General features: G+C 40.9%; 1 protein-coding gene across 1 annotated transcript; it reads left to right on the forward strand.

The window, feature by feature from the left end:
- Positions 1-5,168: 5,168 nt before the first annotated feature.
- Positions 5,169-12,479, forward strand: LOC308285042 (uncharacterized protein). Its single transcript, XM_080725760.1, has 5 exons — positions 5,169-5,261; positions 5,580-5,670; positions 6,003-6,125; positions 6,720-6,937; positions 12,394-12,479. The coding sequence occupies exons 2-5, from the start codon at positions 5,628-5,630 to the stop codon at positions 12,406-12,408; spliced, it is 399 nt and encodes a 132-aa protein (XP_080581886.1). The 5' UTR covers positions 5,169-5,261; positions 5,580-5,627; the 3' UTR covers positions 12,409-12,479.
- Positions 12,480-16,381: the final 3,902 nt, after the last annotated feature.

Raw genomic sequence — 16,381 nt, forward strand, 5'->3', positions numbered from 1 at the left:
AAACTGGCGAATATAAGCTGGCGAATATAAGGATATTTCTTCAGAATAAGAGTACCCCTCAGCCAATTGGAAGTTTTTGAAAAACGATATATTCTCCCAATATATGCACATTCCAAATATAGATTAAGCATGTACACGAACATACACAATGTTAATTATGTTTCTGTGTTAAAAAAAAAAGTTTTAATAACATAAAACAATTATAAATGGATAAATGCTGTTCACTGGAGTGCATGCTTTACAAATTGGACTCTGGACAGTAGACGGCTCTTTGCGTCAGCACTTTGAACACACGCACGGGTTCGGGGAGACCTCCTCTATCACACCACACTCTCCGCTAAGCGGGAGAGGTGTAAAATCTATTTCTGTTGGCTTTCCAGTGCAGCCACCTCCTCAAAAAAGTGACATTTTCAGACATTTTCAAACTCTAGTTGGCGCTGGAGAGCAGACGGCTCGCTGCGTCGGCACTTTGAACACACGCACGCGTTCGGGGAGACCTCCTCTATCACACCACACTCTCCGCTAAGCGGGAGAGGTGTAAAATCTATTTCTGTTGGCTTTCCTGTGCAGCCACCTCCTCAAAAGAGTGACATTTTCAGACATTTTCAAACTCTAGTTGGCGCTGGAGAGCAGACGGCTCGCTGCGTCGGCACTTTGAACACACGCACGCGTTCGGGGAGACCTCCTCTATCACACCACACTCTCCGCTAAGCGGGAGAGGTGTAAAATCTATTTCTGTTGGCTTTCCTGTGCAGCCACCTCCTCAAAAGAGTGACATTTTCAGACATTTTCAAACTCTAGTTGGCGCTGGAGAGCAGACGGCTCGCTGCGTCGGCACTTTGAACACACGCACGCGTTCGGGGAGACCTCCTCTATCACACCACACTCTCCGCTAAGCGGGAGAGGTGTAAAATCGATTTCTGTTGGCTTTCCTGTGCAGCCACCTCCTCAAAAAAGTGACATTTTCAGACATTTTCAAACTCTAGTTGGCGCTGGAGAGCAGACGGCTCGCTGCGTCGGCACTTTGAACACACACACGTGTTCGGGGAGACCTCCTCTATCACACCACACTCTCCGCTAAGCGGGAGAGGTGTAAAATCTATTTCTGTTGGCTTTCCTGTGCAGCCACCTCCTCAAAAAAGTGACATTTTCAGACATTTTCAAACTCTAGTTGGCGCTGGAGAGCAGACGGCTCGCTGCGTCGGCACTTTGAACACACGCACGCGTTCGGGGAGACCTCCTCTATCACACCACACTCTCCGCTAAGCGGGAGAGGTGTAAAATCTATTTCTGTTGGCTTTCCTGTGCAGCCACCTGCTCATAAAGTGAGATTTTCAGACTCTAGTTGGCGCTGGAGAGCAGACGGCTCTTTGCGTCCGCACTTTGAACACACGCACGCGTGCGGGGAGACCTCCTCTGCCACACCGCACTCTCCGCTAAGCGGGAGAGGTGTAAAATAAAGTGCTGTTGGCTTTCCAGTGCAGCCAGATGCACAAAAAGTGCCATTTTTACTTGGCAAAGGCAAAGGCAAGCAGCTGGGAGTAGGGTTAACATGTGCGAATGAGAAAGTGAGCATTTATTTATGTCAGGAAATTAAAAGGAAAATCTTAACCTGTTTCATGTGTTTGTCCTATCTTGGATTACTCCTCAGGAGTTTGGACCTTGTCTGTATTCTTTTATTCTCTGCTAAGCCGGAGAGCTGTATAAAAAAGTGTGGCGGGCCGTCCAGTGCAGCCAGATGTCAGAAAATGTCGAGTGTTTTCTTAAATCATGATAAAATGGGCAGTACAATAGAAAGTGGGTCTCATCCTTCACTAGCCACATAGTCTTTGATTTAATTCTTTTCCAGTTTACCGTCCTTTTTTTTTTACTCAACTAGTACAGCTTCCCAATATGCCTTCATATATGATGTCGTTATTTTTTCTTTTAACAGCAGCCTATATATATATTTACAGGTGTAACCTGTCAGAGCCATTCGTGCATCAGTATTTTCATCTCTGGACGTTATACTGTTGTTTATAAATGGGAGCCATTTTTTGGGAATTGCCTTTCTGATGATGATGAGTGACCCTCCTATTAAAATATCCCACCTTAAAATCCTACTTGCCATTCTGTCATCTGGCAGGTCAAGCATTCTGTTCCACAGGTTTATCATATTAATCTTCCACCTAACTTCACACGGTATCCATCCCATGTCACCATTAAAGCAGATATAGGAGCAAATTTGAAAACTCCCAGAAAATATCTAATATCCCTCTCATGCACACTTACACCTTTGTTAAGTTACCTGAATCCCAAACTCCAGAGGAGTATTCCAAGATAGGAAAAACACATGAAACATTTTTTTGCAAGTCGTTTTAATTTCCATCAATAAATACTCATCTCATTCTCATTCTCATTTCCACTTATTATCCCTACTCACAGCTTTTTGCCTTTGCCAAGTAAAAACGTCAATTTTTGCGAATGGCTGCACTGGAAAGCCAACAGAAATAGATTTTACACCTCTCCCGCTTAGCGGAGAGTGTGGTGTGATAGAGGAGGTTTCCCCGAACGCGTGCGTGTGTTCAAAGTGCCGACGCAGCGAGCCGTTTGCTCTCCAGCGCCAACTAGAGTTTGAAAATGTCTGAAAATGTCACTTTTTGGAGCGAGTGGCTGCACTGGAAAGTCAACAGAAATTGATTTTACACCTCTCCTGCTTAGCGGAGAGTGTGGCGTGATAGAGGAGGTCTCCCCGAACGCGTGCGTGTGTTCAAAGTGCCAACGCAGCGAGCCGTCTGCTCTTCAGCGCCAACTAGAGTTTGAAAATGTCTGAAAATGTCACTTTTTGGAGCGAGTGGCTGCACTGGAAAGCTAACAGAAATTGATTTTACACCTCTCCTGCTTAGCGGAGAGTGTGGCGTGATAGAGGAGGTCTCCCCGAACGCGTGCGTGTGTTCAAAGTGCTGACGCAGCGAGCCGTTTGCTCTCCAGCGCCAACTAGAGTTTGAAAATGTCTGAAAATGTCACTTTTTGGAGCGAGTGGCTGCACTGGAAAGTCAACAGAAATTGATTTTACACCTCTCCCGCTTAGCGGAGAGTGTGGTGTGGTAGAGGAGGTCTCCCCGAACGCGTGCGTGTGTTCAAAGTGCCGACGCAGCGAGCTGTCTGCTCTCCAGCGCCAACTAGAGTTTGAACATTTCTGAAAATGTCACTTTTTTGAGCGGGTGCCTGCACTGGAAAGCCATCAAATTTGTATTTTACACCTCTCCCGCTTAGCGGAGAGTGTGGTGTGGTAGAGGAGGTCTCCCCGAACGCATGCGTGTGTTCAAAGTGCCGACGCAGCGAACCGTCTGCTCTCCAGCGCCAACTAGAGTTTGAAAATGTCTGAAAATTGTACTTTTCCTATGTCTAGCCACACTGGAAGGCCATCAATTTTTTATTTTACACCTATCCCGCTTAGCGGAGAGTGTGGTGTGGTAGAGGAGGTCTCCTCGAACGCGTGCGTGTCTTCAAAGTGCCGACGCAGCAAGCCGTCTGCTCTCCAGCGCCAACTAGAGTTTGAAAATATCTGAAAATTGTACCTTTTCTATGTCTAGCCACACTGGAAGGCCATCAAATTTTTATTTTACACCTCTCCCGCTTAGCGGAGAGTGTGGTGTGGTAGAGGAGGTCTCCCCGAACGTGTGCGTGTGTTCAAAGTGCCGACGCAGCGAGCCGTCTGCTCTCCAGCGCCAATTAGAGTTTGAAAATGTCTGAAAATGTCACTCTTTTGAGGAGGTGGCTGCACAGGAAAGCCAACAGAAATCGATTTTACACCTCTCCCGCTTAGCGGAGAGTGTGGTGTGATAGAAGAGGTCTCCCCGAACGTGTGCGTGTGTTCAAAGTGCCGACGCAGCGAGCCGTCTGCTCTCCAGCGCCAACTAGAGTTTGAAAATGTCTGAAATGTCACTTTTTTGAGGAGGTGGCTGCACTGGAAAGCCAACAGAAATTGATTTTACGCCTCTCCTGCTTAGCGGAGAGTGTGGTGTGGAAGAGTAGGTCTCCCCGAACGCGTGCATGTGTTCAAAGTGCCGACGCAAAGAGCCGCCTCCCGTCCAGCACCCACTAGAGTCTGAAAATGGGACTTTTTGTATTTCTGGCACACTGGACGGCCAGCAAATATTTTTTTGACACCTCTCTGGCTTAGCGGAGAGTGTGGTGTGGAAGAGAAGGTCTCCCCGAACACGTGCGTGTGTTCAAAGTGCCGACGCAAAGAGCCGCCTCCCGCCCAGCGCCCACTAGAGTCCGAAAATTGCACTTTATTTGTAGATCTGCTATTTTCAGAGCCCAGCATGTTGTTAAATAATAGACGCTTTTAATTTATTACTGGTATTGTATCTCACCTGCACAATCCACCATTATTATCTGGAGCATATTTTGTTGTTGTTTTATCACTTTATTTGCTTACATTAATTTTACATAGCAACCTGGCCTAGAGGCAGACATGCACAGATATTAACATGATATCCAGATAATCTAGTCTGGAATTCAAAATGAAATTGAGTAAAAGTATGAAAGTATTGGCATCAAAATATACTTATATACACTTTAATATACTTTATACCAAAAGTAAAAGTAAAAAATAGCAGACCTACAAGCTCACAACATGTCACGATGCGACACATTGTGAGCTTGTAGATCTGCTATTTTCAAATAACCTAGGTTTTAAATAGGGCTAAGTTGTTAATGTGTGTATTGCAATAAAACAGCTGCAAAGTAACTAGTAACTCAAGTTTAAAAATAAATTGTTGTGGAGTAAAAATACAAATACCTCAAAATTGCACTTAAGTAGGCCTACATACTTAAGTATGTAGGCCTACTTAGTTACTTTACACCACTGGCAGAAGGTGCTAATTGTGGCAATTATCACATTGTGGTCAGAAGTTGTATGGAAAATGGGCTAAGTACCCATTTACTGGGGATCAATAGCCAATTTAAATCGGTAAAAACTTGTTAGGGCACTTTGAAGTACACCAGTATAAGCAATTTAAAAATACACACATCGTAAATGTACAATTTTAAATAAATGTACGGTCTTTACAAATATTAATTACTGACATCTTATTTTGAAGGTCTTATATTCGCCTGCTCCTACACCGGAAGTCCTATATTCGCCAGTTTCACGTTGCCTCTGAACACTGACTAGCCACAGTGTTGCTGTAAAGAGTTTACTATTAAAAGTGCTATAAAGTCCGCGAATTAGAGCAATAATTCCCTCATTGTAAATGTATGCAGCTAATAAGGTACTGTACTGTAGTCTGACGTTTTTGTGTTGTTTTATTTGAAGTTATGTCAGTGTTTGTGTCTGTTGACTTGATGTAAACAGCTAAGGGCTAAGAAAATGTTGCTAACTAAGTGCTTCATTACTGTATGGCATTAATGTTGAAGTTATTGTAAATCTTACATTTTGCTTATGGAAATGAGTGAATTGAGTTATTGTCCACAGTATTAATGAAAGAAAAGAAACTAAGAAACGAAATTAGAAAATAATATTGTATGTTTGTTTAGTATTATGACCAAGTGTTTATTGTACATTTTGTATCTTTTTGAACCCCTTTCAGTTCTCACGGTGTGAATAAATTCATCAGTACGTGTTGCTGTCCATATACATGGTCTCGTATACATCCGAGGGAGTTACAATAGCACCTACCGGTAATTGATGTCTCTTTGTTATGTTCACTGACTGCAATATGTGTGAACGTAAAAGCTATAGACCAATCACTGACCAATGAGCCATCATCATTACACACTACTGTTCTCTTCACACAAAACAATGACAATGACTGACCTTTAATGACAATGAGCCACCATCCTAATGCACTACAAAGCCTCACACCCACCCAGCAATGAATCAGTCTTACACTGGTGGAATTACTGACATGGTCTGGTTGGTTTATTTTACATTCAGCTTCTCTAAATGATTCTTCTGCTACTCTCTAGTATAAGAAGAGTGTGTAGTTGTAATGTCTCCACAACTCCTCCAGGATATCAATCATTTCAAGCAGAACTGACTGTGGACTCCAGACTTCAGGTGAAGATGAACTCTCTAGACTGCACCAGGAACAATTCTGATGAACAGGAGGAACCCAAAGACCAACAATACCCTGGTAAGTTATATTTTTGATTGGTTTTAGCTGTAGCTTTGTTGTTTAGTTTAGTTTTGTTATGTTATTTTTAATAATACAGTTGTTAAATTGTTCTGTAACTGTTTGGTTAGATTAACATTAGTCAAATTTAGCCCATTTTAACATCACGCATTTTGCATCACTTTAGAATCCAAGTACTTTTAGTATCATTCAAACTTGTCTATTGTATTGCATTAATAGTGATTTATAATGCATGTATGAAACAGTACATGCATTATAAAGCTTGTACTCTTTCATAACACTTGTTATACATGTTCATAATTTAGCTTAACAAATTATAATAAAGATACTTACACATAACTTAGCTATAGGTAGCTAAGTTAAAGTGGTCATTGTGTGCTGTTCCATAGAGGTTAATGTATTATAACCAGTACATTATAATAATTGTTATACATGATTAAAACATTTATAACAAGTGTTATGATGTCCTATAAACACCTTAATCTATACATACAATGTGATGATACAGTATTATAGAGGCCATATTTAAGCAATGTGTTACCGTTATCTTCAACTTCTCAACTATCTTCCCTTTGTCTTTTGTTTCCAATCCAGTGTTGCATCCTCCTTCTGGCTTCCCTGTCCTACCAGCAGTAAATGAACAAAGAAGCTTGGCTAAACCTAAACACTACAGCTGTGACCAGTGTGGGAAACACTTCACTACAAAGGCCCACCTTAAAACACACCAGAGAATTCACACAGGAATAAAACCATACCACTGTGAGCAGTGTGGGAGCAAGTTCAAGACCAGTTCTGAATTAATAGAGCATCAGGTAATTCACAGTGGTGAGAAACCATATGGATGTGTTGTATGTGGAATTCATTTCTCTCATAAGGCCAGCCTTAAAACACACCAGAGAATCCATACTGGTGAGAAACCTTATGGATGTGATCAGTGTGGGATTAAATTCGCTCAAATATCCAACCTTATAAAACACAAGAGAATTCACACTGGAGAAAGACCATACCACTGTGAGCAGTGTGGGAGCAAGTTTAAGAGGAATGCTGAATTAATAACACACAAGAGAATCCATACTGGTGAGAAACCCTATGGATGTGATCAGTGTGGAATACATTTTGCTCAAATACCCAGCCTTAAAATGCACCAGAGAATTCACACTGGAATTAAACCATATCAGTGTGATCAGTGTGGAAAGGCCTTTAGGTCATCAGGTCATTTAAATAGTCACAAGCTGGTGCACACAGGATTTAAACCCTTTCCTTGTAGTCAATGTGGAAGGAGTTTTGCTACATCACAGAATCTACAACGTCATGAGCGCACGCACAAGGAAGAGAAACCCTATCACTGTGAACAGTGTAACAAGAGTTTCAGTAGAAAGGATACTTTGAAAACACATCAGAACATCCACATGAGCACTGCAACAAGTGTAGAGTAATACTGTATGTTCTTCTAGTTTTATCCCTGCTGGGCTGATGACAAGACTGAGATTTTGTTTTATTTCATTTTATATTCTTATTGCGTGTCTGCTGGACTGATCATCCACCATACTTTTTGGTACTTTTTTTACCCTAAGGTCAATGGAGTCAGAAATGACACTGATGGAGTCATACATTATAGATGCATGATGTATAACTGAAACTGACCACCTGGCCTGGTGCAGATATGTACTTTACTGAACAACCCTTTTTGAGTTATTATTTATGATTTTATTTGTTACGATTCTTGTTGGCTCTGGCAATGAGATCTGGCAATGAGATACACAATATTCCTGTTTATTGTAGTTTATAGCTAATTGAACGGACTAAATAAATTTGTGAACACAATACGTTGCTGAATGAGTTGGATTTTTCTGCTTGATCAGTGTGGAAAGGCTTTTAGTCTTTCACATAATGTAAATAGTCACAAGCTGGTGCACACAGGATTTAAGCCCGTTCCTTGTAGTCAATGTGGAAAGAGTTTTACTCGATCAGGCTATCTACAACGCCATGAGCTCACACATGTGTAAGTAAAACCCTATCACTGTGAGCAGTCTGACAAGAGTTTATCACACTGTTCTCAGAATACATCAGCATAAACATGTCTCTGTAACAAGACACTTTGCACACAGGATTTAAGCCCTTTCCTTGTAGTCAATGTGGAAAGAGTTTTACTACTTCACAGAATCTGCAAAGTCACGAGCGCACACACAAGGAAGAGAAACAAGTGTAGAGTGATGCTATATGTTCTTCTATTTTTATCCCACTAGCTAGGCTGATGACAAGACTGAGATGTGTTTCTTTTCTTATTCACTGTGTGTGTCAGCAGGACAACCCACACACGTGTGCTGTTGTTGTCCTAAACTGCGCATGCACGCACTGCACTCGGACCAAGGTTATTATAGTAAACGAAAACTAACTAAAAAACGAAAACTAGAATGGAAAAACATTTTAGTTAACTGAAATAAAAATAAAAACTAAGCTTTTTAAAAAAAATGAAAACTGAAACGGTATTGTGTGTTTACAAAACTAACTAAAATAAACTAAAATTATAGAGAAAATCTCCTTAGTTTTCGTCTTTTGTCTTTTGTGGAAATAAAAAACACACCAGTTGGTGCGGTCAAAGAGAGAAGTTGTATGTCTCAACAACATTCCTGCCACTCATGATGTTTTGTTGATTTTCTTTATTAGACAATACAATTTTCCGGAGCTCACCCCTGACAAATACCCCATATTACGTAAAAGACTAAAACTAACACTAAAACTAATAAAAACTAAACTAAAACTAAGCATTTTCAAAAAATAAAAACGAAACGAAACTAGCAACCTCACTTTAAAAACGAATTAAAACTAAACTGTAATTGAAAACAACCTCAAAACTAATCAAAATAAAAACTAATGGAAAAATCCAAAACTATTACAACCTTGACTCGGACGCGCATGGATGTCCACATGCATATTGACTTGACTTTATTCAGCGTATCTCCGTACATTTTAACAAGCATCAACCGGAAAAAATGAAGAAAGGACAACGTTTCCCTGAAGTTGATGGACAAGACAAGAGGGACGATGAGGTATGAAATACATTCTACTAAACACGGTGCTGCATGGTTATCGTGTGTTTGTTATGGTATCGTTCTTGTCTTGGAACGAACAGCTAGATAAAGTTAGATTTTAGTTAGCCAAAGCATAGCAGTCTATAGCCCAGCGACCGTCATGTTTCAGGCCAGGGCTACATTCAAGTACATTGTCTATAGCTTAGTAGCATCATGGGCGAGTCAAAGCCTTTGTCTGTCCTAAAATCTTCACTGTTTGACATACAATATGAGTGGACAATGTTACCAGAAACACACAAAGACTATAGCCCTGAATAACCAAAACGTCTGTAATTAAGTGTACAAATGGAACCAAATGGACCCGTGATACACTGAGCTATGGGTGTTCTGGGGGTCTTTGCAGATAAAACATGTGATAACCAGTACTAGTATACTAGAACTCAAGTGTATTAGTAAGTGTAGCCAGGCTATACTTTTATCGAATGACAAACAGATAACAAGCAGTAGTCAATCACCACTGACACAATTGAGGACTATATTATCAGAAACACAACGAGTTAGCCCTGAATGACCATTCTGTAACTCAAGAGTGTACAAACGGGTCCATTTGGTACCATTTGTATCTCTGAGAACTACTAGTACTAGTTGGACTGTCAGTGTCGTAGTAAATCAGTGTAATTCATATTCAGGATAAAACCTGTAGACTTGACATTCAGTGGGTATTATGATGACATTATAAAGGTGTGTAAAACAGAAAATCTAAAAATAAGGTCTTTGCCACAGACATATTGATGACCCTTTGTGTATGTTTTCTCTTTAGTCAGGAGATGATTCAATCCAGTCATGTCAGAGGCTGATGAAGAGGTGGAGGACTTGTGATGAAGAGCAGCGCAAATTATTGTCTAGACTAAAGTTGCAGTTGCATTTTACTCAACCACATTGTTATCAACCCATGGGAAAGGATTTCTTCTGCGGTGTGTCTGTCTGAACATCTGAAGAAACATGGGACAAGACCTAGAAGAGAAATACACAATATCAAAATGCTGGTATAGTCAAAACTCAACAATTAGTTCAAATACAATGTAATCAAACTGGGTGGAAGGAAAGCATGGAGGCCTTTGATTGACAATAACGAGTGTTGCACTCAAGCAGGGTAATAGCTTCAGCAGTGTCAACTATGGTTTCAGTATTTTAGGAAAATGTGACTTGGAGGGGTGAATAAATAATAAAATGAATCGGTGTGGCAACGTTATGCAATGTGATTTGTTTGCTGAACATTTGGAAGAAATGAATGGATGTGGCGACGTTTTTATAATGATATGAGAACATCACAAAAGAAACTAGGGGGATGTTTCCTTGAACAGTATGAGTATTTTATTCAATCTCATAATTGATGTGGCGAGGTTTGTATGTTATAATGGGCACTTCCCAAAATAAACTGGCTATGACTATAAGGATATTTCCATGAACAATATAGCCCATTATTCGAAAGCCCAAACTAAGACTAATAGTTGTATTTATTCATTGTTGATGTATTCACGGTGTTGGACAGTGCAAGTAGCGTTACATCTGTTACAATGAAGAATAAGACAATTTGGAAAGATACAAGACAAGTTTTGAGGCTGTACAATAATACACGCTCAGCCTACTTGTTGGTTTAGATTGAGCCGCGTGCTACGTTTTTATTATGTGAAGAAAGAAAAAAAAATCAATAAACTAGAGAGAGACTTAAGGGGATTGCACACGGTACGCGGTCACCGCCTGCTAGTAATTCATTTTCAATGAGAGGCGGGCGGCTATTTCGTCCGCGCAGCGAAGTTTAGAGGCGGCGAGGCGAGCGGGCGCAGTCCCGTGAAAATCCCCGCGAGCGTGCTCGTTTGTGCATGCGTACGCGGGCGGTGAGAGATGGATTGTGTTCATCTTTGTGAAATACCGCGCAGCGTTTACTCAAAGAGCGAGTGTGTTTGTGTATCACCGCGGCGTGTTCCTCGCAGATCCAAGCGGGAGCCCCGGCGGCAACCGCTGTCCGTCTGTAGAGCGCCTTACTTCCAATTCCCAAACAGCGGTGCTCCGGGTCTTCTAGTGGCGAGGTCCGCCGCACCGTAGTCCGGTAAACGGCCAAAAAATAATAATAAATAAAAAAGTAGTCCGGGAAACGGCGATGAAGTATATCGTGACGTGGGCTCGTGGCTATGCACGTTAGAAGTTGGTTGGAAGTGGCACCAGACCACCAGAGTTGAGCTGTCTGCTTCAAGTTGGCTAGGCTAGGCTAGCTGTGTTCATGTAGCTTCAGCAGTTAGCAAGGCATTAGCAACAAGTGGAGCTGTGATTGGCTAGAACGCCTCTCTCCCCCACCAGCCCCCACCGAACAAAACCACCCCTCCACATTACGTCACCAGCCTCAGTCTGTCTGCTCTGCCAAAACTTGGCTGCAGGCCAGAGACGTCCCGCGCCTCCAGGGTGTTTTATGTAACAGTGGAGAAAAGGGGAATTGCACGCTTAGGTATTTGTTTCTCTGCAAGAAAACACCATGGCATGATTTTATAGTGTCTGTCAGAGGGGGAAACGGGCTACATATATAGTTTTAATTTTAGGCTGCTAACCTGCATATTGCACCTTTAACATATTCTATCACCTGTCTTAGGTCATTTGTGATGGCTCATGTTTTCCATTCCAAAAGATACTAACATGGCAGGCCCTTCCTGACAATGGCTCCCCTACAATCACCTGTTGATCACATTATGTATGGGCAGAGACCCTTTTACTCCTGAACTTGACACAGTAAACTGTAAATGTACCTTTTTAACCGCTTGTCATTTTAGACAAGCTCAGTGTGTCACTGAATGCCGCGCTATGAGCTTCTAGATCTATTTGAAATCTTTGAATATAGGCTATGCATTTTTAAAGTGAACATTAACTCATCTTTGCTTTTGGGGGTCCCTGGAAAACAAATGTTTAGGCACCACTGATATACACAAGAGTTTGCAGAATCAGCCTCAGGTCTTACAGTAGTTCATGAGAAAGAAGTAGTTGCCAGCACACAAGGATCTCCTTTTTGCATGAATGTATTTACCTCAATGTCCTTTGAGGTAAATAAATTCATGCAAAAAGGAGATTCCTTGTGTGCTGGCAACTACTTCTTTCTCATATGCTGTTTTGAGCCGTGCACCAATAAGCTTATCTAACTTGGAGTGTTGCGGGCTGTCTACTTTATTGCAGACACCTTTCTCTTACAGGCGTGTGTCAACTGATGCAAATGAGAGCCTGCGTTCACAGCTGAGAAGCAACAACATGCATCCTCAAGCCAAACCTTGTCGTGCACGTCTCAGGCTGATAACACTCGCCAATTTAAAAAAATGTAGCACTGATGATGATCCCATTCTGATTGAGTACAGCGACTACATGACCAAACAAAGAGAAGGTCTCAGGGAACCAGTGGAAATCCCTGAAGTGGGTATGTCCAACCCACTACCCCAACTGCCACTTGTTACTAACCAGATATTATACTATCTATCTGGTTGGGCGATCTTTAAAGAGATGAGAAAGAGCTCTTGTACGGTGTGCAGAGTTCAGCCTGTAGTCTAGATGGACAGGGGGGTCCGCGCGCATAGGGTGGATTTTTTTTCGCCACGTGTTTTTTCTTAATCCTTGAAGGGTATATTTTAACATTCTGCCAGGTACCATGCTAAAATATTTTCTGAAGGTTCATTTTTAACATTTCTTTCACAAATCCTGACTCTAAACCCCAAGATGGAAACAATAGGAACAAGCATAACTTGTGAAGGAAACAATCTACTGAGACAAATTAACCTATTTTTCCATACAATTTGGACCCAGGGAATTCATTAAAGTGGTTATTATTCAAATTCAAGCACATTTTGACCCCATTACAGGACAAAACACATACAAAAATAGCTGAAAACGTTAAGATCACATTTAAACTTCTCCTGTCACTAAATTACCGGGGTGATTTTTTTCTTGACAATTGTTTTTCCTTAATCCTTTAAGTGTGTAAGTTAAGATTCTGCCAAGTACCAAGCTCAAATATTGTCCAATAGGGTTCCTTTTAACCCTTTTTTAAAACATGTCACTGCAACCCGAAAAGGGAAGAGATGAAGAAAATGCATTAACCTTTTAAGTAAACAACTCACAGAGACAAATTAACATATTTTACCATACAATTTGGACCCAAGGAATTCATTGAAATGAATATTATTAAGATTTGGCCACAACTTGACTTTATTACAGGACGAAAACAGACAAAAACAAGCTGAAAATGTTCAGATCATATATTTCCCCTATTTATTCATACCCTCTCAAGCTCAATGCAGTAAAATAGCTAAATGTATTTGGAACTGTACTAGTACCACCTCATATAAAATGGGATTGACACTATAAGTCATGCCAAGTGCAGAAGACGGATGTTTCCTACTGACATAATATCTCTAAGATCATGAAGTGGGGTAGTAGAGGTCTTAAGAGAGGTCCACTTCTAGTGTGGTTTTTATGTATCTTTAGGACCTCTAAAATAAGGATTTTGATGATCCCAAGAAAGAAAAAAAGTCCCAACTGTGTTTTCTTTTTCACTGTTTTATTACCCCTGTGACACCTCCGGGATTGCTGACTGGAAATCCAGCGAGACTGTCTTTCGGAGTCTTTAGACACACTCCAAAGATAAAGATATCATTTGATTCTAGACAACCTCAGGTTTCCAATGGGACCAACCTTGTCATGCTCCCATGTCGGGAAGGGGGCTAAATGCCTAAAGATTTAAAGTTAGACAACATTTTGGTGAGGAAAAAAACAAAACACCATCACCATTTTCCAAATGGTCCCTTGAGCTTTCACATCAATATTTCTGAATGGAAATAGGTTACATAGATACCTACAAGCCTCGCCTGTACAGAAATACCCAGTTTATGTCATTTCCATGCAGTTTGGGGCAAGAACCATGCAGTTTTGTGCATGCAGTAATAAAATGTAATGTCCGTCTATTGTACAAATGAGACCACTTTACTGTATATGTAGCTGTATAAGACAACTGTATTGTATCTTTAGCTGTATGAGATCAGATCACCATACTCCATCTATAGCTGCATGAGACCACTGTACTGCATCTAGAGACCACTGTACTGTATCTAGACCATGCACTGTACTGCATCTATAGCTGTATGAGACCACTGTACTTTATGTATAGCTGCATGAGGTCACTGTCCTGCATGTAGACCACTGCACGGCATCTATAGACCACTGTACGGAATCAATAAACCACTATATGGCATATATATAGACCGTTGTACCACCACATACATTGACCACTGTACTGTATCTATAGTCCACTGCATCTCAACTCAAGCCAACTCAAAATGTATTTAAAAAAACACATGTAACATGACCAGGTCTCCCAACGTGCTGTACAGGTTCAAACAAAACATAACAATGCAATATACATTGGCATTATAGCATAAATACCTATGAAATACAAACAAAAACAAAACATTAGCACCAGCAAAGGAAACAAATAGACTGCCATGATTAGCTCTCACTAGGACCAAAGGCTCTCTAGTACAGTGGTCTATATATGTAGCACAGTGGTCCACAAATGCACTAGAGTGGTCTATAGATGCACTGCAGTGGTCTACAGATGTGCTACAGTAGTCTATAGATGCACTGCAGTGGTCTACATGTGTGCTACAGTGGTCTATAGATGTACTACATTGGTCGATAGATGTGCTGCTGTGGTCTGTAGATGTATAGAGTGGTCTGTAGATGTACTAGAGTTGTCTATAGATGTGCTACAGTGGACTGTATATGTGCTACAGTGGTCTGTAGATGCAGTACAGTGGTGTTGAGATCACAGAAGTGGTCTATAGACTGTAGTACATCTGTAGACCACTGTAGCACATCTGTAGACCACTGTAGCACATCTGTAGACCACTGTAGCACACCTGTAGACCACTGTAAGACCACTGCAGTGCATCTATAGACTACTTTAGCACATCTGCACTACAGTAGTCAATGCATGTGGTGGTACAACGATCTATATATATGCCATATAGTGTGTTATTGATTCAGTACAGTGGTCTATAGATGCTGTGCAGTGGTCTACATGCAGTACAGTGACCTCATGCAGCTATATACATAGTGGCTATGGTATGTCTGTACAGGGGAGGTATCCATGTAACCCATTTCCATTCAGGAATATTGATGTGAAAGCTCAAGGGACCATTTGGGAAATGGTGATGGTGTTTTGTTTTTTTCCTCGCCAAAATGTTGTCCAACTTTAAATCTTTAGGCATTTAGCCCCCTTCCCGACATGGGAGCATGACAAGGTTGGTCCCATTGGAAACCTGAGGTTGTCTAGAATCAAATGATATCTTTATCTTTGGAGTGTGTCTAAAGACTCCGAAAGACAGTCTCGCCGGGTTTACAGTCAGCAATCCCGGAGGTGTCACAGGGGTAATAAAACAGTGAAAAAGAAAACACAGTTGGGACTTTTTTTCTTTCTTGGGATCATCAAAATCCTTATTTTAGAGGTCCTAAAGATACATAAAAACCACACTAGAAGTGGACCTCTCTTAAGACATCTACTACCCCACTTCATGATCTTAGAGATATTATGTCAGTAGGAAACATCCGTCTTCTGCACTTGGCATGACTTATAGTGTCAATCCCATTGTATATGAGGTGGTACTAGTACAGTTCCAAATACATTTAGCTATTTTACTGCATTGAGCTTGAGAGGGTATGAATAAATAGGGGAAATATATGATCTGAACATTTTCAGCTTGTTTTTGTCTGTTTTCGTCCTGTAATAAAGTCAAGTTGTGGCCAACTCTTAATAATATCCATTTCAATGAATTCCTTGGGTCCAAATTGTATGGTAAAATATGTTAATTTGTCTCTGTGAGTTGTTTACTTAAAAGGTTAATGCATTTTCTTCATCTCTTCTCTTTTCGGGTTGCAGTGACATGTTTTAAAAAAGGGTTAAAAGGAACCCTATTGGACAATATTTGAGCTTGGTACTTGGCAGAATCTTAACTTACACACTTAAAGGATTAAGGAAAAACAATTGTCAAGAAAAAAATCACCCCGGTAATTTAGTGACAGGAGAAGTTTAAATGTGATCTTAACGGTTTCAGCTATTTTTGTATGTTTTTTGTCCTGTAATGGGGTCAAAATGTGCTTGAATTTGAATAATAACCACTTTAATGAATTCCCTGG

The sequence above is a fragment of the Nannobrachium achirus genome (genome assembly GCF_963921795.1).
Source record: "Nannobrachium achirus genome assembly, chromosome: 1".
Classification (NCBI taxonomy): domain Eukaryota; kingdom Metazoa; phylum Chordata; class Actinopteri; order Myctophiformes; family Myctophidae; genus Nannobrachium; species Nannobrachium achirus.

Excerpts from the sequence above, each read along its gene's own strand:
- LOC308285042 (XM_080725760.1), top strand. The coding sequence starts at position 5,628 with ATGGTCTCGTATACATCCGAGGGAGTTACAATAGCACCTACCG. Across the intron at positions 5,671-6,002 it reads AGTTACAATAGCACCTACCG|GATATCAATCATTTCAAGCA; the intron begins GTAATTGATGTC and ends CAACTCCTCCAG. Across the intron at positions 6,126-6,719 it reads CAAAGACCAACAATACCCTG|TGTTGCATCCTCCTTCTGGC; the intron begins GTAAGTTATATT and ends TTTCCAATCCAG.